Here is a 23,478-nt window from a genome sequence, read left to right on the forward strand (position 1 = left end):
TACCTCTCTTCGAAGATAAAATTGATAGACGTCAAATGTTGCCTATTAAATTGGCCCGACTATATGTCATGATGATTCAAAAATGCTTCTAGTAGACGTCTAATTGAATAAATAAATGTTTGAGTTTGAGTTTTGTGTTTACTATACTGGTAGTATAATACAATTCGCCGTCATAGTGCGGGGCTCAGGTTAGCGATCTAACGCGATAAGAACGCGTTCTATCTAACAAAGCCCTTAATTCCTAATGGAAATAAATGTGAGTAGAGTTTTCACGGGACGGCTAGTCTAGAATTGAAATAATTAAAATTTCTTCTTACTTATATACATTATTTTTTTAATAGTGTTAGAAATCTAAGTTTCATAATGCTCAATGACCTGGGAGTATTTTTCATTATCATTCCTACTATTGTATAGGATTATAAAGTTTCATTCAAATCATTCAAGTAGTTTTTCGTGAAACGGTGCATTTACATCAAACGAGCGAATGCTCATTCTAACCCCACTATGTCAAATTCTTTTAGTGTAAACAGGCGTAGAGCATTCTTTCGTTGTTCTTAGTGAGGAAAGATTCTATGCAATGTTCTAATACTGAACAACACTGAATACGAGTTTTCGTTTACACTAAAACATTACGAAAGAATGCTCTAGCTCCAGCTCTATGTTCGTTTGTTGTAAATGCACCGTACAAACATACAATCATCCATCCTCACAAACTTTCGGATTTGTAGACAATTATATGTACCTTTTTTATTTATTTATTTCGTGAAACAACGTACACATAACACAACATAAAATAAGTAAAAAAATGTGTGCGTGTACTAGTGTACACACGTAAGAAGTGAAACTTCTTTATGACCTTATTTTTCAAAAATAATTGACTATACGCAACTTTACAGAAATACGTCGAATCACGCGTGGTAGGGATAAGAAAAAGATGGCGCGTAACGGAATAATGTCACGCGTAACGAAAAAATGTTACACTAAATTTTTTTCCAACCCCGATAAAGAAATTTCACTTCAAAAATGGAACAAATAATATATTTCATTTACACGTTCAAAACATCAAGGATCAAAATTTGCAACTCTCTAACAACTTATTCACAACACGTATCGAGATGAAAGATTCAACAAATCTGCATTGTTATATGAAAACAACGATAAATGCATCAACGCTATACGTGGAGGGAAATATCTACGTACAAGAAGATTGTAAGACTGCATGTAAATATAGAATTTCTATGTATAAGTAGTTTAATGAAAACGTGAGAGTTTGTGAACTCTGTTACTCTTTTATGCAAATTTTTTCGTTATTATTAGTTTTGGTTTTAAATTATTATATGTATGTTAGTCTGTAAGACGTATTTATTCTATGGGTCTGTACAATTTATTTTCTGTTACCTGAATTAAATGTAATAAATAAATAAAAAAACATGGGTGGATTTGTGAAATTAGATTCAGCAGATTATTGTTTCCATGTAACTACTAAGCTCTGTAATTTTTTTTTTCTTAATAACGATATATTTAACTGTATATTTAATCATTTTCAATACCAATAGCCGCATAGAAGATATAAAGCTAATAAAAAATAATACGATTACATTAATTAAGATTTACACGATCGTGTTTCAAACGAAAAAAAATTCTAAATTTTTCCGGTTTTATTTTCTTGAATATTTTATTACAAGTGACAGTTATTAATCTCCGATAAATTATCTATAAAATGATGTGCATATTTAGGAAATTACGTGGATTAACATTAGTGTAATTAAATAAAAAGTTGAACAAGGCATAACAAATTCGTAGAGCACTCCAATGCTTCGCAGGGTCATGCAATTAAACAATCCATACTAATATTATAAATGCGAAAGTAACTCTGTCTGTCTGTCTGTTACTTAATCACGCCTTAACTACTGAACCAATTTGCATGAAATTTGGTACCTATAGAGATATTTTGATACCTGAGAAAGGACACCTACTTTTTACCCCGGGACATAGGATAGGTTTTATCCCGGAAAACTCACGGGAACGGGAACTATGCGGGTTTTTCTTTGACTGCGCGGGCGAAGCCGCAGACGGAAAGCTAGTATGAAATATTAATAAGAAAACTTACATATTCTATAACACACAATTGTCCACAGGCGGTCGACTACCTCAAAAAGCGGACGCCAGCGCGGGCGGCGCTCATGATCGCAGCGGTGTGGCTGATGAGCGCGCTCGTGTGTATACCGCCCTTGCTGGGCTGGCGGGTGAGCAGGCCGCCGGAGCAGTTTCCACAATGCAAGGTATTACATAGACTATTTAACCACTTCAAAAAAGTAGGAGGATCTTAATTCGACTGTATTTATCGGACTGTTGCCTTTCCGTTGGACCCATTAAAATTTACCATTTAAAGGCGGTTTAGTTTTATTGATAAAACAATATTTTTTATAAAAGGTTTTGTTGTCTAAGTATATATATCTTGTTCTGCCAATAACAAATAGGTACAAAATTCAAACTGATTTAATCCACCGGAAGATAAGTGCGTAAGTACATTTTCGGTTATTACGAACGAAAAATATATTAGAAATCAGGTTAAAAAATATATTAAATGCCTCCAATACGCATATTTCTTTAATAAAAGGTTAGTGTAATCGAAGTATATTCATCTAAGTTTTTGCAGTCGATACGACTTGTCGTATACTGTAATTAATGTATAAATATCGTATCGCTGTCGTATCCTATAAACAATCCAATTATAAGGTAATTTGCGCACTCTAGATTATTCGTAGATTAACTTGAGGCTAATTGTTATTTTCCTTTTTATGTTCATTTGTAATTTACTTGTTTTCGCTAGTTCTGTGAGCAAGTTAAATTTGTGAGTCATTAACTTTGTAGTTTCATTATTTATCGTTATTTTTTAATGTCAGTTTCAGTTGTATTGCGTAATTATTTTTAAGGGGCCCTTATAGAGAAAGTTTAGGCATTTTAGGCACTGAGACTTCTCGCGCCCGCGTTGCGCAGGAGCCGGCGCGACATGAACTCCGGTGACCTATGAAGGCGGGCGATTACGCCACAGTATAAATAAATCAGTAGTTCGATTTTATTTGCTATCGTAGGAATGTTGTTAATAAATAAATTTACTACTTATCCTATACCATTAAACGAGCAATATTTGCATATTTATATATTTGTTTGTATATATACAGTGTAGAAATTTTCGATGTGCCCTGAAAGGAAAGTTCTTGAAATACTAGGGATAGCAAATTTTTCTGAAAGGACAATATAAAAGATAATTTATTGTTAATTTCTCGTAAAAATATTTGCTCTTAGAAATAAAAATATCATGGAATCGAACATTTTTATTGTAGAATCAACATAAACATAAAGAACGCTTCTGGTTTATTGGTCTATTTTATAAATACATTTAAAGTTTAAAATGAAACTCTCTTTCTGGATACATTAATTTATTTTCTTCTAAAAATATTGGTAATAATAATTAAAAGTAAAACAAATAAAAAAGGCAAAATAATAATTGAATATTTAAGTATGTACCTAATAAGTATGTTAGTGTATTCAACCAACTTAAAAAAGTGTGACTATTTTACAACAATTTGAATAATAATCAATTAATGATTTGTATTATTGTATACAATATCGAAGCTTTTTAAGAAATGTATAAAATACTTTTTTATGAATTATGAATTATTATCATACATCATAATATTATGTTACCGGCAATATATTAAACCCTTCTTAGTAAATGTATGTTATTCCGAGAAACGGTCGGAATGAAATAAATTATATTCGTCAAATTACCTATGATATCTTTAAATCTGAACTTTTCCTAAGTAGCAAATGTGGGTGGTTTTTGGGGTAGCGATTAACCAATATGAGGTCAAAACTAAAATCCAAGATGGCGCCGACGAAAATTTGAAATGTTTTCGTCATGGGTGTCATTTTCAAAGAGTTGGAGTAACTATTAATCAATAAGAGGTCAAATCTAAAATCCAAAATGGCGCCGACGAAAATTTGACATCATTTCGTCACGGGTGTCATTTTCATGGTTTTTGGGGTAGCTATTAACCAATATGAGGTCAAAATCAAAATCCAAGATGGCGCTGACGAAAATTTGACATCTTTTCGTGATGGGTGTCTTTTTCATGGTTTTTGGGGTAGCTATTTATCAATATGAGGTCAAAACAAAAATCCAAGATGGTGTCGACGAAAATTTTACATCTTTACGACATGAGTGTCATTTTCAAGGTTTTTGAGACAGCTATTTACAAATCCCCAATGTTACCGTCGATAATTTGGTATATTTTTCTTACTCCTTTAAAGTAAACTTAAATAAAATAACAAAAACGTTTACAACTACAGTTTTGTAGACAGTCTTTCTAAAAACAATTTTAAAGAACATTGAAATGCATATTTAGAAATGTAATTATCTCTAATATATAAAAATCAATGCCACTTTTCGTTGTAATTCCATAACTCGAGAACGGCTGAACCGATTTCGATAATTCTTTTTTTATTATATTCCTTGAAGTACGAGGATGGTTCTTATGTAGAGAAAACGTTAATATGTACCACGGGCGAAGCCGGGGCGGACCGCTAGTATAATATATAATAAAACGTAACTCTGTGGCAATCATGTTAATATTCGCTAAACTTTTTTTAAAATAAAGTTCATCTAAAACATTAAAACGAAGAGAATAAAATAATAAAGAGCGTGTGTGCCGAGATAACGTGTCAGAAGTGAAACTTCTTTGGCGAGATTTATAGATACCAAAATCACCAAGCCTTGCTCCATAACGTGACAGTATTACCATAACGCGATCTTGAAATTTTACTCTCAATGCGTCTAAAGAAGTTTCACTTCAAAAGGCTATTATCTGTGTACAGTTCCACAGAATTTGAATTCTGCTCGAAAAATATGTAAACGGTTGTAAGAAAAATATACCAAATTATCGACGGTTATATTGGGGATTTGTTAATAGCTGTCTCAGAAACCTTGAAAATGACACCCATGCCGAAAATATATAAAATTTTCGTCAGCACCATCTTGGATTTTAGTTTTGACCTCATTTTGGTTAATAGCTACCCCAAAAACAATGAAAATGACACCCGTGACGAAAAGATGTAAAGTTTTCGTCCGCGCCATCTTGGATTTTAGTTTTGACCTCATATTGGTTAATAGCTACCCCAATAACCATGAAAATGACACCCATGACGAAAAGATGTAAAATTTTTGTCGGCGCCATCTTGGATTATAGTTTTGACCTCATATTCGTTAATAGCTACCCCAAAAACCATGAAAATGACACCCGTGACGAAAAGATGTAAAATTTTCGTCCGCGCCATCTTGGATTTTAGTTTTGACCTCATATTGGTTAATAGGTACCCCAATAACCATGAAAATGACACCCATGACGAAAATATGTAAAATTTTCGTCGGCGCCATCTTGGATTATAGTTTTGACCTCATATTCGCTAATAGCTACCCCAAAAACCATGAAAATGACACCCATGACGAAAAGATGTAAAATTTTCGTCGGCGCCATCTTGGATTATAGTTTTGACCTCATATTCGCTAATAGCTACCCCAAAAACCATGAAAATGACACCCATGACGAAAAGATGTAAAATTTTCGTCGGCGCCATCTTGGATTATAGTTTCATAAAAATAATATTTGTCATACTCATACAGATCAACCAACATCATAATAGTCTTCCTACTAGTACTTCAAAACTTTGCCGCTAATCGCTATTCCTATAAAAAAGAGGATCTCAGGCAAGGTAATTTTTAAAACATAATTTTAAATTTACAAATAATTATTGTAATATGAAACTTGTGTTGATTTGAAGAATAAAATAGAAAATTTTATTTTTTTACATTTTTAGTTCTTTCGATTCCCGGTCGAAGAAAATGAATTTTTGAAAATCTTTGAATGCAGTTCTATTTCTTTTTAAAAATAAAGGAATGTTTCCTTTCAGCAAAATTTGCTATCTCCTAGTATTTCTGGTACTTTCACCCAGGGCCCATCGAAAATTTCCACACTGTATTTACAAACAAATATATAAATATTCAAATATTGCTCGTTTAATAGTATAGAATAAGAAGTTAATTTATTTACACCTACAATCCTAGGATAGGTAATAAAATCAAACTACTGATTTATTTATATTGTGGCGTGCTCGCCGTTGTACCTACTTGCCGCTCGGTTCTAATTATACGAGCGGCGACTACAACGTGGTCGGGAGCAAAACTAGCACAGGTCCTCCCTCGATGGCGTCCGGTTGGACTTTGGCGGCACTGGCGTGGTGCGCGCGAGTCGCATATTACGTATTATATTTTATATAAAAAAAAATAGGGGCTAAATTATAAATCTATCCAAAAATTTCACTGTAAAACCTGATTAGTAAATGAAATGTAAAATTTTCATAAAAATAGCGTTTCCCTAATTCGCATAAAACTGAAAATGCTTTCAAAATCGATGCTACTTCTGATTTTTTTTTTATCGAGTTAAATATTTAATATTGTGTTTCTATCCAAAAATTCCACTAGATCAAACGTTTATCTGTACTATATATTTTTTTAGGATTTTAAATATGATGATTTCTCTGAAAATAACATGATTTAGAAACATGAATTTCGGTCCATGGGCCCTTAAAGGACTTTAAAAGAGTTTAAACGAAAGATGTTTTGATCGGATCTTATAAACTACTAAACCGATTTTGATAAAACTTGCAGTGATTTATTATTTATTTTTATACGATAAAAAATATGCAAATTCATTTTCTTTGTGATATTTTACGTAGTATTTATGACAAAAAGATGTTTTAACTATTATTTTGAACGGATTTTCATTTAAATTGGTTCTTATAGGTTTTACTTACCTAATTGTGAAATTAATTGTAAAATTTAAATTTTGTTATAGGATATATACTTAGATAATAATTTTTATTCAAACTACAGTTTGATACTTAAGGTTCAAGGCTAAAGTTAAATTAAATTTTTAATAAAATCTTGATTAAGTTTGCACAACTGAAGTTACTTTTAATAATTATCAATTACTTGGCCTCTGAATTTTATTTACATTTGATTTGAAATTCTCTTTTATATTCCCAAATCTTCCTTTTAATTAAAAGAGTATAATAAATTATTACAACCAATTAATTTTGGCTTAAATCTTTATGTTATTTAACATTGGAATTAAATCCTTTCTGTTTTACTATTTAAGTACTTTATTAATTAGGTTTGTGTGCACTGTATTATAATTTGTGTTTGATAGTTGGTATACGTAAACTAAGAATGAATAAGGTATCACTACATAGTATACAACAAAGTCGCTTTCTCTGTCCCTATGTCCCTTTAAAACTACGCAACGGATTTTGATGTGGTGTTTTAATAGATAGAGTGATTCAAGAGGAAGGTTTTAGGTATTAGACAAAGCGGGCGAAGCCGCGGGCTGAAAGCTAGTACATAATAAGGTATGAGGCGGATACATTTTATCTTAAAACGGAATATGAAGACATGTAACGATAATTTCAAATAAATAATTCAATTTATAGCCTTATGTATCAACGAGAACTGTAAGCTTGATTTTGTAACAAATATTCGTTACTTTACGTTATGTACGTTTAAGAATATTAAAAAAAAAACTGAAATCTATACTAATATTATAAAGCTGAAGAGTTTGTTTGTTCTCGAGGAAGGCTGGCTATATATCATCACGCTAAGACCAACAGGGGCGGAACCATGCGGGTGAAACCACGGGGCACAACTAGTAACGTATATACAGATTGGTCGAATATATACCTCGCAGCCACAATGACAAACTCAATTTTTTTTTAATATAATTCAATTACATAACTACTTAGTCATAAGAATAATATTAAAAAAATACTAAACACTTTGAACTTCACGAAATAACATAAATAAAAGGTCATGCACAGTGATGTATGACGCTTTCTCGTTGGAACTCAAAAAAATTTCCAAACAAAGTATTTTTATTCGTTCGTAAACTTGGCGGTTATGCTCTAGTTAGCGAAATGCGAATTGGGTTGAATTAAATGAATTTACCCAACCGTGCAAACAGGGGTAATGTTTTTTGAAAATAACTGTTTTGATTTTACGCGAGTATTAAAATTTTTCGCGCTAGCTGATAATTTTTCATCTATTTATAAGTTACGAACACAGTTGACAGATATATACTACGTACATACAGTTAGGAAACTAAGCCCCTGCGATGAAATTATGACGTATAGCTATAGGGCTGTTACCTTTTTGATATTTAACCGACTTCAAAAATGGAGGAGGTTATCAATTCGGCCTGTATATTTCTGTTTGCTTTTTTTCACAGTTGACTTTGTGGTAATTTTGAGATTAAAACCCGTTAAAATTAAAAAATGGTGTAGCCTAAATATGAATTTACAAGAAGAAACAATCTCAATAAAATATATACCTTGTAAAAGTAAATAGGTACGTTTTTTTCAGTGCTATATTTCGAAATCTTGTCTTTTTTGGACGCCGAAGGCTATTTTAATGTAGGTACCTACCTAAATTATTTATAATGCTTGATATTTGTATGATACATATAAGTAGGTATTCAATAATTATTTTAAACCAGAATTAACAATACTTGTATGTAGGTATACCTACTAAATTATTTTTAAAACGATAAATTAAATTAAATTAAAAAACACAAAATATGCAAAAATAAATTAAAATTATTATTATACGAACATAGAACCTCCTTTTATATAACCTTTTTGTTTTAGGATGAAAAAGAAAATAGTTTGACAGGCTTAGTGCTTGACAAAGTGGTAAAGTCACGTATCGATAAAAATACAATAATTATTATAATATCTATCTCTTTCTTCCCTAACATTTACGTAATTATGCACATAAATTTAAACAAGATTTTTTAAGGTTTCCATTTTTTAGATTTTCGTGCTCTTCTAGATTGCGTAAAAAATAGATGCGGTCTTTAAACAGACTGGACTCCTAATAGGTACTATTTGTAGCTATCATTTTGGTAGAAAATATGTCAACATAATTTAAAACTCATACTGCCATATCTATAGAAATTAAAAAATAGTCCCTTTTTAACTTGTAGTCAGATACGATACAGATATATATTTATTGAAAGGGCTACAAACTGAAACAATCAATATTTATTTAATGTGAAATGACATCACTTTAAACTTTTTTCCATACTATATTCAAAATCTGTGGATGTGTCACCCGCTACTACCTATCGATCCCCCTCAATACCCTCGAAAACACGCTTTATGGGGGGGGGAGCCATTTCGAACATTTTGTATGAAGTTTCCTTACTGTATGTATCTGTATATTGTGTTACGAAGCAGCTTTATAATAATTAAAGACATTCAATTCCAAAACTGACAAGACATATTATGTATTAATTACTAGCGGTCCGCCCCGGCTTCGCCCGTGGTACATGTTTACGTTTTCTTTACATAAGATCCATCCTCGTACTTCAAGAAATATAATAAAAAAAGAATTATCGAAATCGGTTCAGCCGTTCTCGAGTTATGCGCTTACCAACACATTTTACGATTCATTTTTATATATAAGAAGATTATAAGACATAAATACTACAGCACCTTTCAAGTCTGTCACATTCACCCATCAAAAAAACTGAACACCTTATACGTTGCTTAACCTACCACCAAACCATAGTAAACTTATTACAGTTTTTAATCACTGTTCTTACACTATCTGTATTTTTGCTTTTAACACGATTACAAAAAATATCCCACATAATCATGTTCTAGTTACACGATTTATTTTCCACAATATATAACAACCAATCTAACGTAGATATTACCTTATTAAATTACCTCGAACATCTCGCATCCATCTCGGGTGACAAAAATTCAGAATTTGGCCAATTCCCTGTAGCCTGTAACGAGTGTCTTACTGTCAATCAATCAACGGAATAACACCATTTATCACGGCTTGTCAAATCATATCTGAACAATGCCTTCAATTTTATAACGTTCCAGTGACGTAGTTATACTGGGGCTAGGTGGGGGCCCCAGGGCCCTCGAACCAGCGGGGCCCTGGAGTCCCAGCAGAAACTTTAACTATACCTTTCGAAAATTTCTCCCATTTTCAAAATATATGACAGATAGTGACCTAATAAACATTAAATTTATTTGTTTCATTTGTTGTAGTACAGAGTTCACATCGTTCATAATATCACAGTCTACTAAAAATAATATTTATACTGTGATTATGTAGTCCACACAACTCGCCAAACAATTGACATACAAGTTTTATATTTTTGGAAAATTTTGTAAAATAACAATTTTAAAAAAGAATCCATTAGCACATTAAGTAAGATGATATTGCATACATTCTTAGCTAGTCATGCGTTTTTCTATTGTCGTTGAGAGGCTCTATTTTTTGTCACAGGGCCCTTAGTTTCTTAGATACGCCCCTGTATAGTTCATAATATTTTGATGCATGTTGTAACAATAATGTACCTTACATTTTATATGACTCAGCGGTTTTTACTTGCCAGTTTGAGATGAACGTGCAAAATTGAAATTGGTTTTTAAATTAATAAGTGCGGAAGCTTGAAGAAGCTGTCTTCCTTATGTGTTTCCATTGTTATATATTTTAGGGAATTTCAAGAAGAAGAGAAGAAGTTTTGTAAAGCCCTTATATTATGAAGAGATAAAATTTCGAACTAATGTTTGTGAAGGTAAACTTCACTAGGATGTTTTTGAACCATTAGTAAAGCTAGTTACTGGTTATTATTCTGTGCCATTGGTAAGGTTATGATTGAAATTTTTATCTCAATACAAGAACATTTTACAATGTAATGGTAAAATTTAAGATTTTTAGTTAATAACTTTAGGTTTAACGTAAAATTCATTATTCCATATGGGGAAAAACTTTACTGTATTCATGTCAAAATGATTGAGCTCCTTAAATTCATAACATGAAAAACGTATCTAGATGACTTCAATAATAAAAAAAAAACAAGACAATTAGCTAAAATATTCTTTAAAGCTCTTCCTGGTCGGTCTCATAAATATATAACTTGGTCATATAAATACTGTATCTACTCTATATATTTCTGTACCAAAACACATAAACGATACAAACACCATACATTGCTCCGTAAAAGCGAATATATTTTGATCTGCAAGCAATCAAAACATGCCGCTTGATCGTTTGTTAAGCTTATAAGCACACAACCCATTAAATATTATGCCATAAAACTGTCATACAGTCTGTAAATCTAGCTAACTACGCTCTTTGTCTTTGTACAGAATTGTAAGAACGTAATATAGTAGCTTTTTGCCCGCAGCTTCACTCGCGTGAAAGGAAAACCCGCATAGTTCCCGTTAGCGTGGAATTTTCGGGATAAAAATTTAATTGTGTTAAATATTTATTATATACCCTGTGTTTTAATTTAAGTTACCCTCTATGTGTGTGCCATATTTTATGAAAACCGGTTCAGCAGTTTTTGCGTGAAGGAGTAACAGACACACAAACTTTCGCATTTATAATATTAGTAGGATAGTCACTACATAGTATAAAACAAAGTCGCTGTCGCTGTCTGGCGGTCCCTATGTATGATAATAATCTTTAAAACTACGCAACAAATTTTCACGAGGTTTGTTAGTATAGCATTTGTTTCGTTTTTTAGATAGCGAGCAAAGCTGCGAAAGAATAGCTAGTACATAATATTATACAAAGGATATACAGAAAGGATAGTAGAGGCCAGTATTATGTATCGGTCGATAAACCAAAATTATATTTATAAGCGTCCCCGGATTGAACCGGGATAAACCCTTTGTGTTTATGCCAGAAATGTGGAAGTTTTTTAACGGAAAAGATCAATGATGTCCTGGCTGGTTGGATGTTACAAATAATAATAGTGTTTATCCGCTTAGACCGGGTCGGATAAAGTGGGATAAAAATAAAGCCTGTGTCACTCAAGAATATATATTATTATGTATTGGCTTGTTATTATTTATGTTCAGTTAAAAATAAAAAAAATCATCATTTTTGTTATTTCAGTTGATAGGTACCTACTTACATCAGAAGTCGACGCAGTTTCTACCAAATTTTTGATAATTGCGTTCCTTTTATCATCCAAAAAGATTTTCTTTAAAATGGTACCTAATAATAAGATCAGTAAGTTATTTTCTAACTTGATTCTGTATAAAAATCACACCAACAAATACACAAATAAGTTCAAACCGAACATCAATTATAATCCGACCCATTTAAAAATCCCTACCCATAATCTAACCCTACCAACCTAACATGCATCTTATATTATGTCATTATCATCAACAAGGCTTCGTTTACGTCATTTCACATCAAAGTGAAATGAATTCTTAATAATTTGAGGATAATGATGTCGTATTAATGTGAAATATATGGGTTAAAGTACCTAATACATTTTCAGGGGAATATGCTATGGTGTTTTTGCGTTAGATGTGCTTTTAATGTATGTAAATTGTAATGTAAGTATTTGGGATTAGGAAGCTTTATTTTTGTGATTCTCTTTGGTAACTATGTCTTGGAGATTTAGAAATAAATAGACACATATAACAGATTAAAAATGCAATTATAACGAACGTAAAACTGTGTTCAAATCACAAGCCATTAGTACTGTAAATTTCAGTTTCTTATACGAGGCAATAAGATCTAAAACACCCATAGAATAGACTTCATAAAAATGCAACCAAATCCTGAAAATATATATATAAAGTATAAACTTGTATATATTTACACGAACTGATAAAAAAATAACAACTTTTACTTAAACAATTAATATATTGGTATATGTGTATGAATTAATGTTGAAGCCTACTTCGAATAAATAACAACGCGTCCAAATCACGTCTTTCGAACTCTCAACCAAATTTCTTCAATTTTGTTAAAACATTTTATACAAATTTGTCTCAAGTCGCAAGAATAAATGGGTCGTTATAGGCAGATCAGGGGGCTTACAATCTTAAAGCAATATTACTTCCAGCGTGGGAAAGTGATGGCGCTAGACGATGTATATAGTGCTGTCCTTTTTCCACACTGGATAGAATACTGCTTTAAGATAATATAGATATCATGGTACGGGGGCTAACATTAAAATTTCCAAATGCCGTAAGCTCCGATTTCCATGTATTTATAAATAGCTTGTATTTCTATGTGGCTATGATTGTGAGGGAATTGATATGCCGATTTTCTGTAAGTCGTTTAGAAATTACATTCACAGATTGGTTTTTCTGTTTTACGTAATATCTTTACTAATATTATAAAGGTGAAAGGTTGGTTTGTTTGTTTGCTCTGTTGGATCATATTTGAAAAACAGTGATCACATTATTATAGTTGATGATCCAATGCCCATTTATTGAGGAAGACTACTTACAGCCTACAGGCTATAATATATCATCACGCTAAGACCAATTATTGTTTTTCATACTATTTGGGTAACTTCAAGTAGGTACCTAGTTGAAATAAATTAAATATAATATGTTTTCGTGTTTTTTATATTATATATGTTTCGGCATTCCACTCAACTACATCTATCGTCAAACTAAGCAAAGCTTTAATTAAATGAACAGACTTACAGATAAACTTTTAGGTCGTATTTTCTTTTACAATCACTTCATACTTCTATTAAAAACTTACCTTTCTCTTTTCTTCACAAGCTCCTCCTATACCTACAGGTTTTAAGGATGGGTTCCCATTTTTATTCACAAAGGCCTATCAACGGAATGACAGTCGAATAACGCAATTTTATCAAGCAGTTTCACTTGATGTTCTTTATCTTTACTGATCGTGGATTTATTGTGGATCAATTCTTCAATTGTTTGCTGTAGGGCGTCCGTTTTATGCTTTTATACTATGTAGGTAAGTATATGTATTGTAATGTTATGTAGCTGAAGAGTTTGTTTGCATATAATTTAATTTCGGGAACTACGAGATACAAAGAATAGATTTTGTATTTTTTTCAAATTAGATATTAAATTTTTAATTTGTTAAATAAACTCCGATGAATTTTTCGCTGTTGAGTACACTCAACAACCTACATTCGAAATTTGGTAGATCCATATACTTAGGAATAGATTATTATATACGTCTTAGGTCCAAAATAATTATATAGTTCAATTCCGGAATTGCGTCTCTACACAATTCTACAATCCACAAGAGTCAAGAATGTATCCCCTACATTACTATTAATAAATAATATAAAATATGTCCTCTGAAATATTGTGATTGGCATTGCTCTTTGTTAATTTATCGCGAATAGAATATACTAAGTAGCAAAAGCAGTATTCAGGACTTCTCTATAGTACTCAGGTAAATGCATAGAGTTTTTGATCATTTAAATGAAACCCGTCCGAATTTTTGCGCTCGCAAGGTAGATTCACTGGCAGTGACGTCACCCGCTTATCCCGGGCACGGCCGGGGCATACCACTCGCATTCCACATTTTATTACGACACTATGCAAGTTATAAGTTACTAGCTGTTAATATTTTTTGGTAGGATAAGCAGAAGAGGCCGGCTCTTCCTTTTATAATGTTTTTTCTTCAAACTTTTTCTATATTCTCAGGTGGTCTGGAAGATATCGCTTAGCGATATAGGACGTGGTGCCCGTGATCTCGCTAGCTGCAAATAGTGCGTCGTTTTAATAATATGAATAAATTGCAATGAAAATCCGTTACAGTCTCTCATTTCTAAGTATAATACTCGCGTAAAATGAAACATTAGAAAGGAAATACCTACTTACATAAGTTTGATAGTTCGATTATGGTAGACGCCAGTAACTGTGCTAGTAGGTAATTATTAATTACAATATTCAAACACGACATTTATTATAATACACACCTGTTCATAATGAATAATAGTAGGTATTTATAACAATAAATAAGATTTTAATGCATACTAGTTACTATTATCAAATTTGGAAATCACCAAATCGCTTACAACTTGTACCACACACAAAGTTAAATATAAGGCATTGTATTCACGTGCCGACGGGGTCTAATATTCAGTGATCCGATGGTTGCACCCGGTCGCCGGTTCCATTCCCGGTTGAAGCATTTGCATTTTATAATACATTGCTGGGATCTGGGTTGCATAGTGGAAAGTGCAGTGGCTTATGAGCTTTAGATATTTTATCTAGCGGTTTTTAGGGTTCCGTTGCGAAAGGTTGAAACGTTTTTAGGGTTCCGGAAAGGGTATGCTTTAGAACGTGTTTGTCTGGTAACTATTTATTATGTATATGTGCTGTTATTTCGTATGTTGTATCATGTTCTATGTTTTGTAGTATTTTATTGTTATCGTATATCGTACCTACTTAATATCGCTAAATTGTTGGAAAAATTGGTATTGATTGATGGATTGATTTGAATTTTTATTTAGAAGTCATACCTACGTAGGTACATGCAGACGATTCGACACCCTACTTGTTCTATGCACATTTATTGTAAACGTGAAAATGTATGGAAATTATAACGATGTATGTTTGTTACTCTATCACGTAAAAACAACATATTAGATCTGTATGATATTGGAGACAGAGAGAGATTATAAATTATAATATAGATAAGCATATAGTCTACTATTTAATCAGATATTACGCGATTGAAGCCGCAGGATAGGATAGTATAAAATAAGAATAAGTATAACTAGAATAATATTTCGTACTTTATCATAATCTCTATGCATGTAGATTTTACCGTTATTCTGCTTTTAAAATAACATACAGCAGTTATTCTTATTTAAAATCCTACAATATATAATGTAATATGTATATTAAATACATTTTATAAGGTATATTGCTGGATCTTGATATTTAATCCAGCTAGGTAAAGCTGACCTGCAGCTTAGATACTTGATTGAAGGTATTAAGTTCAACCGTTTCTTGGCTTACCTTTGGTAAGTATGAGTGTACCTACACTGTATGTATACAGTGTAGGTACACTCTACAATGTTTCTTGGAAATCCTGCGCTCAGTGCAGTACATTGCTTGGTGGTCGCATATATTTTCAGGTTGATAGTTTAGTACAAAGGTTATTCTAGATTTTGTATATTCTGGTATAATAAATGCGAACGTTTATCTCACAAAAAAGCCAAAACTTACGAACGGATAGAAATTTAAGACTTTTCAACCGATTTTAAACGCGATTTTTTCATTAAAAGTCGCTTAAATGTCTTCAATTTACATTTTTATAACACCTACTCACGTAAAACCAAACACAAAAAAATACTACATATTTCAAAAGATTTTTGATGAAAATTTACCTTCGTTGTCTATCTAACAGAACAATATAAATGTCATAGAAATAATCGATTTTGATTGGGGTTTTGTCAGCGGGTGATAATGCGGGGCGCAGCTAGTAAATATATACCTATAAAGACAACTTAATTCTATTTATTCGTCACCAGAAAGCGAATAACGTAATTATGACGTCATAAAACCGAAAACGTAATAAGCATAAAGTCGATCGTATTACGACACGACTTTCAGCACGACACGACTTATCATTCCACCCAACGATATCATCACACGACACGACATATCGCTAACTCAACGTACGACACGACTTATCGTTTACTTCAACGATATTGCCCCATCGCGCCGTTAGAGACAGTAGGTATTCGGCGAAATCTCCAATATCGTATTCATTTCGGTGTAATGAGGCGCAATCGAACAATAAAGCTAGCCATTTTACAAGTAACGTCTGAAGGATCGCTCTTAGGAAATTAAATCTCTCCCCGGGACCTTACATTTTAATGTGTCACCCTGTTACACCGAAGCGTATTTATTTATTTAAAATTTTATTGATTATTGATAGGGCCTAATGGAAATAGATGTTAAAGCTTTGTAAAGAAACTAAAGGAACTAGTTAGTATTTTTGTTAAATTCAGTGAAAGATAATACCTGTGTATAATATATTATCACGGACTGACATTATATAATGATAGAAATACTTACTTGAAAGTCACAGTGTAAATAAATAAATAAATTAATTAATCTTTATTTTGCTTTAAACATGGTATTAAAATATGGTAATACAATTATATTAATAAAGTACAAACATGTTCAGCCAATACAAGTAGAAATATTACTATGATTCTCTTCCCTAATACGATTATTATAATTATGTACTATGTACAGTTTCGCGGTATCCTGGCATGAGTATGAAAAAATTAAAGGCATGAATTGATGGTGTAGCGTCCTGCCATACGTTGATATAGTATTCGACGCAGCACTATAATTGTTACACAAGGCATAAGAGAAACACGCTAGATAGTCTAACCCATCTTAAACTGCGAAAGATTCATCATTCAAATTGGATCTTTTGTCGTTTTATCAAAATAAATACAGTCCAGTCGAAAACATTGATGCGAACGAAATCGTCTCAATATAAACTACGCTTCACTTCTCTTAAAACTTGAAAACATTCTACGTTATTTCAAGACGTTTCCCCTCTTATATTCTTGGCGATAAAATTTAAAAGATACCATTTACATAACTTTCGGTCTAATAGGCGGCCATTTAAAATGTATTCCCGTAGACATCGCGAACCGTTCCTATTAAATGATGTGAGAAAAATTATGTTGCCGTCCCTTTCCTTTTTGTGTGATTTTGGTATTTTTGTCCCTTTCACTCTCTAGTTAGTGGTATATTCGTACGAAATAGGTTAGAATATATTAATTATTCTTGATCGTAAACAGTCCTAAAAGGTATTTTTAACAAAGAATGAGTATCATAAAAGAGTACTTATGCAATATGCATATTATAAGAATTATTTTAAAGCACGTAGGTACATTTTGATAGATAGAAATTCTCTGCATATTTTATCTATTACTGGCTGTGCCCCGCGGTTTCACCCACATTGCTCCGCTCTTGTTGGACTTAGCGTGATGATATATAGCCTATAGCCTTCCTCGATAAATGGGCTATCTAACGCCGAAAGAATTTTTCAAATCGGACCAGTAGTTCCTGAGATTAGCGCGTTCAAACAAACAAACTCTTCAGCTTTATAATATTAGTATAGATGCTTTCAGCATTGTGCACGATACTCATATAAAATTTAATTTAATTCGTAATTTATAGGAGGTACACTGTGCAATAGCTCTTCCATCGAAAAATGTTATATCTTCAAAAACAGGCTTCATTCATTATCGATTAAAAACAGTACCTACTAAAACATAAAAAATAACCAATTTCAAAAATACATTTTACATCCCAAAACCGAACAATATCAAACGTTATTCCTTCGTATTATTTTCTTAGCAATTTGTTTCGACAAGATTTATAGTTCTCCAGTTAATATTGCTTCAATAGAAAATATAGTTTCTGTATAGCATTGTTGTGTTATGTTATTTATAAGCAATCTGTTTCTATTCATAAATACGAAAATTGAAGTGTGATTTGATATGAAAAGTGTATTGAATTGTCCATGGGCGTAGCCACGGTGGGGCAGGGTGGGGCGCTTGCCCCACTCTAGCTTTGACCTGGAAGGTAGGTAGATACCTAACCAAATCTAAAAATTGAAGTACCTACTAACTACTAAGCTTAATATCCGTAAGAAAATTCACGCTCGATTCTCGAAAGTCGACAGTCGACACAGAAAATGCGACCTTTATAATTAGTATTATTTACCTCTAAATTGACTGACTATAATAACTAACAAGTGTCATACGACCAGCGACCAAACGGCTGAAGATTTTTGGATCTATTTCGTGGTGTAGTAGGTGAACAATAAGGTGTTTTGAATAAGAATACCTAATTCGAATAACGAATTACACACGAAAAAAAAAAATAGCTGAGGCTTCTATGTTACATGAACTGTAAGAAAAATGAGTATAGTACCCCAATTAGTTGCCCCACTAACTTATACAATTTGACTTTTGTTGTGTTACACGTTCTACAACTAACTGATACTTTTTACTTTACACTTTTTTTTCTAGTGCCTACACTAGAAAAAATGCATTCGCGAATGCCTTCGCGAATGCCATCGCAAATGCCTTCGCAAATGCCTTCGCAAATGCCTTCGCGAATGCCTTCGCGAATGCCATCGCAAATGCCTTCGCAAATGCCTTCGCGAATGCCTTCGCGAATGCCATCGCGAATGCCATCGCGAATGCCATCGCGAATACCTTCGCAAATGCCTTCGCGAATGCCTTCGCAAATGCCTTCGCAAATGCCTTCGCGAATGCCTTCGCAAATGCCTTCGCGAATGCCTTCGCCAATGCCTTCGCGAATGCCTTTGCGAATGCCATCGCAAATGCCTTCGCAAATGCCTTCGCGAATGCATTCGCGAATTCCATCGCGAATGCCTTCACAAATGCCTTCGCGAATGCCTTCACAAATGCCTTCGCAAATGCCTTCGCGAGTGCCTTCGCGAATACCTTCGTGAATGCCTTCGCAAATGCCGGCGGTACGGCCGCCGGCATTTGAAGACCTGGATATAACTTTGGGTACATACTTGGTACATACAGTTGCTAGTTACATATTATTTTTTATTGTTGCATCACCTTGAGCCCATGGCTAGCTACGCCCATGGAATTGTCATACACATGAACATAGCCATCGTAAGAAGTGCAGTAGATAGAGACCCGACTTCGATAATCGTCTGAAATAGACGTACATGGCCAGTGATGATGATGATGATGATGTTTGAATTGTGTCTGTTGTTATTTTTTTTAAAGGCACCCGCCATCACAGGGTGTTCGCGCTACCTCTGGAATATTGTCCTGCAGAGACGTTATTTACATTTTTTTTAATTAATTTTTAGTAAGGCGATTATTTTGGAATATTAGAATCTTGCCAAAGAAGTTTCACTTCGGATAAGTGTGCTCGGCTCTTTTTTTAAACGACTCTATATCTATTATTATTTCAATTAAATGTTGTATAGGACGTACCTAGTATATATTATATACATAACAGAATCTATTTTTGACGTACCTATTTATAAAACTTAGTTGTTTTGCTAATAATAATTATTTAACCCCGAACCGCAGTATTTATTCTTTGAACTTCCAACAAGTTCCAACATTACAATAAAATAATTATATATACCTAGTATATACACATTTTTAAACCAAAAAAGCTTAGTTTTTAACAGCTATGACTGTCAGATGAAATCTCGTATCCCCGTGGTCAGTACGAATTAACATATTTATTAAATTTCAAATAATTTTGTTTGATTTTTGAACGATTCCCAGAAGGTAGATTTTTCTTCTTTTGTGACATTAATTACAAAGCTTTGTTTTTGATAAAGGGCAAAATACAAAGGATACTTTGTACTTTAATATATTATATTGTGTAATAAATATTTAAAAATATGTTAAAATCGTAGCTTTATCACTGTTTTATTATGCGACAGTCCAATGAAAATTTATTCCATCTAGTAAAATTTATTAGATTTTAGACAAAGCGCGAAACCGCGTGCGTTTTCGCCCGCTTTAGCTAGTCTTTAATAAATTTAATTTCGATCAGTTGTTCTTGAGATTTGCGCGTTCAAGCTCTTCAGCTTAAATTATTACTCAACAGTATACTGTAAGTATGTTATTGTGTACATCGGAAATAGCTGATGCGTTTCCGATGCGGAAATGCGACATCCGACAGTCAGCGAGTCGACGGGATAATTAAAATGAATTAATAATGCAGGAATGATAAATGAATACGGCTTATGAAGTTGGTTTATATTGGACTGTCTGTTAATGTTGATTGCAATTTTGGAGTTAATCTTTGACTGTTTTTTTAATAAGAGTGGACTTAAGAATTACCTTTTAATATTTTTTGACGATTTTCAATCTATACTATTAACATTATAAAGCTGAAGAGTTTGTTTGAACGTGCTAATCTCAGGAACTACTGGTCCGATTTGAAAAATTCTTTCGGTGTTAGATAGCCTATTTATCAAGAAAGGCCTATATATCATCAAACTAAGACCAACAGGAGTGGAGCACTGCGGGTAAAACCGCAGGGCACAGCTAGTTTGTTATAAGAAGTGGACAAAGACGTGTGTGTTAGCTAGTACCTAGTAAGAAGACGTAGACGTAAGTATTAGTCATTATCTCAAGAAAGAATTAAAAGCACCTAAATATACATTCAATCAATATAAAATCAATACACAAAATTTCATCCAAATCTGTACAGCAGTTAAGCATAAACAAACATAATAATTCACAGTTCTGCTGCACATCGGAAAGCGATCAACAATATCCGTTTAACGTCATTGAGATAATATTAATATGGAGTCGATACCGCCTACATCACTTATGTTCCACTCAACATACGTCATGTGGCGTAACTGCACTCAGTCGCTTGCTCGCTCTTTGGCGCGAACGTCACGCTCATTTTTTATTTGTTTTAAAGTGAAACGCATCAAATATGCCTACGTGTGTGTTACGATATTGCACAAATAATACAAAGAATACGGAAAAGTGCAAAGGAATAACTTTTCATCAGTAAGTAACTAGATAATAATTTTTAAAACTTAGTTAGAGCAAAATTTTTGGCGGGCGACATTTTGTCATAGATTAAAAATTTAAGATATGACATTGGGCATGAAATAAGTGTTGTTAGTAATATTTGCTGGCGTATATTTTTATAGTATAAAATAATAATTTTACATATTTAGAAAAGCATAGACTGGTTGTTAATTGAAAAAAGGTGAAATCATGAAATATGAAAATCAATTACTCAATCACCAATTTTTTTTTGTTAATTGATTTTAATCAAGTTTTTAATTGATATTGTATAAGCTACTGACTTGAACGTATAATTGAATTATTATTTATTTATCTGCACTAATATTATAAAGAGGAAAACTTTGTTTGTTTGTTTGCTTGTAATTGGCTCATAAACTACTGGACCGATTTTGATGAAAGGAGAATGCCCATTTTTGGTACTGGTTTTTCTCATGCATCAAGACAACAATACTATTAAAAAAAATCTCGGCAATTTAGAGGCCTTCTTACCATCGGAAAATATATTTTGAACAGGGAATGTTTTGTAAAATCTAATAAGACATGTAATTGTTTAGATCCGTTATTATAACATTTAGTGTCCATTACCGGTTACCACGGTAACCAAGCGGTAACTTTTTACATTTACTATGGTAAATAGCTAAATGTATTAATATCGATTATTGTTTTCATTGAATTACAAAAAAAATCAATTAACATAAAATCACTCTATAGGGTATTGTTTATACACTATAGGTTGTTTTAACAAAGATAGTGAAGTAAAATAATATAAATATGTATATATATAAAAAAAAATATTATTATGACATAGCTTGGTAGGTAACCAGTTATTTCTTATTTGTTTCTTTCTTCGAATATGTAGTGAAAAAATGATTCAAACAACAACAACAACAACATGTAAACCGAATAAAAACTCAATTGGCATTTTTTAAGTATATATTTAGGTTTTCTTGAAATCCGTCCCGGAAGATTTCTGGTGCCTACCTACACTAGCCGATGAACAGATAGACTTTGTCTGAAAGCATAAGCTCTACGCATAGATTATATATGTAAATCGAAAAATAACCTTTGGACGATAAAATGTTACCTAAATCACACATAAACCTAACTAAATAGGGGTTATTTAAGTTTTGAGGTTATTTCCCATTTTTCTCAATATCTTGAAAACCCCTGTTTTTATCACACAAAAATCAATTGGTAAAAATCTTTGGAATATCGAAGAACCCTCCAAAACCACTCTGGCATTGACGCAACACTGTACTGTGGTCCATACTTTCATGGGCATTCTCCTTTGGCACAGACAATCTTAAGACCCTGAGAAAGAACATAGGCTACTTTTTATTGCGAAATATTGTGCCACGGGCGAAGCCGGGGCGGACCGCTAGTTCAGAGATAAGTAATTAATATTTTTTCTATTCAAGGTTTCCATGTCTGGGCCGTGAAGAAAGGGAAAAATTATTTTTTTTTTCTAAAAAAGGCTCAATTTGTAAGGAATAAAACTTCCCATAGCCCTGACTGAACCTAAAACACGAAAAAATTAAATTATTCCATATGACGTCACTATTTACATCATCCTATATTATATGCCAGATATTGTTAGCCCCGCGTAGTAAAGTCAGTTTATACCTAAAATAAATATTAAGTTACAAAGAAAATTTCAAGTCAACGTGCATGTAAGGAGTGGCACCCAATAAAATAGACAGAATGAAACAAAGTGTCGCCTCTATAGCGGTGAGTCAGTGACATCGCATAATCTATGACTGTCTAGCCGTCATTCGCGCGCGCCGCGCCGCCGCGCTTGGCGCACAGATTTTGTTCGTGGTGTCTGCTCCATATTAATATTATCTCAATGTTTAACGTAAATGGTTCATATCCGACTGTTTAATGTGAAGTATTAACGTTTTGTAAGTAGGTACAATAATTGGATTATAATATTTAGTTTTATAGCATACATCCCTACTCCCTACTATTAATATTATAAATGCGAAAGTAA

The 23,478-nt window shown here is 32.7% G+C and overlaps 1 protein-coding gene across 1 annotated transcript in view; it reads left to right on the plus strand.

The window, feature by feature from the left end:
- Positions 1-23,478, plus strand: part of LOC123702884 (alpha-2Db adrenergic receptor-like) — a 298,954-nt gene that overhangs the window by 138,057 nt on the left and 137,419 nt on the right. Inside the window, exon 3 of the mRNA XM_045650725.1 lies at positions 2,139-2,282. Within this exon, the coding sequence (XP_045506681.1) occupies positions 2,139-2,282 (144 nt within the window). The remainder of the gene's footprint in view (positions 1-2,138; positions 2,283-23,478) is intronic.

Source organism: Colias croceus, chromosome 24 (assembly GCF_905220415.1).
Source record: "Colias croceus chromosome 24, ilColCroc2.1".
Lineage (NCBI taxonomy): Eukaryota > Metazoa > Arthropoda > Insecta > Lepidoptera > Pieridae > Colias > Colias croceus.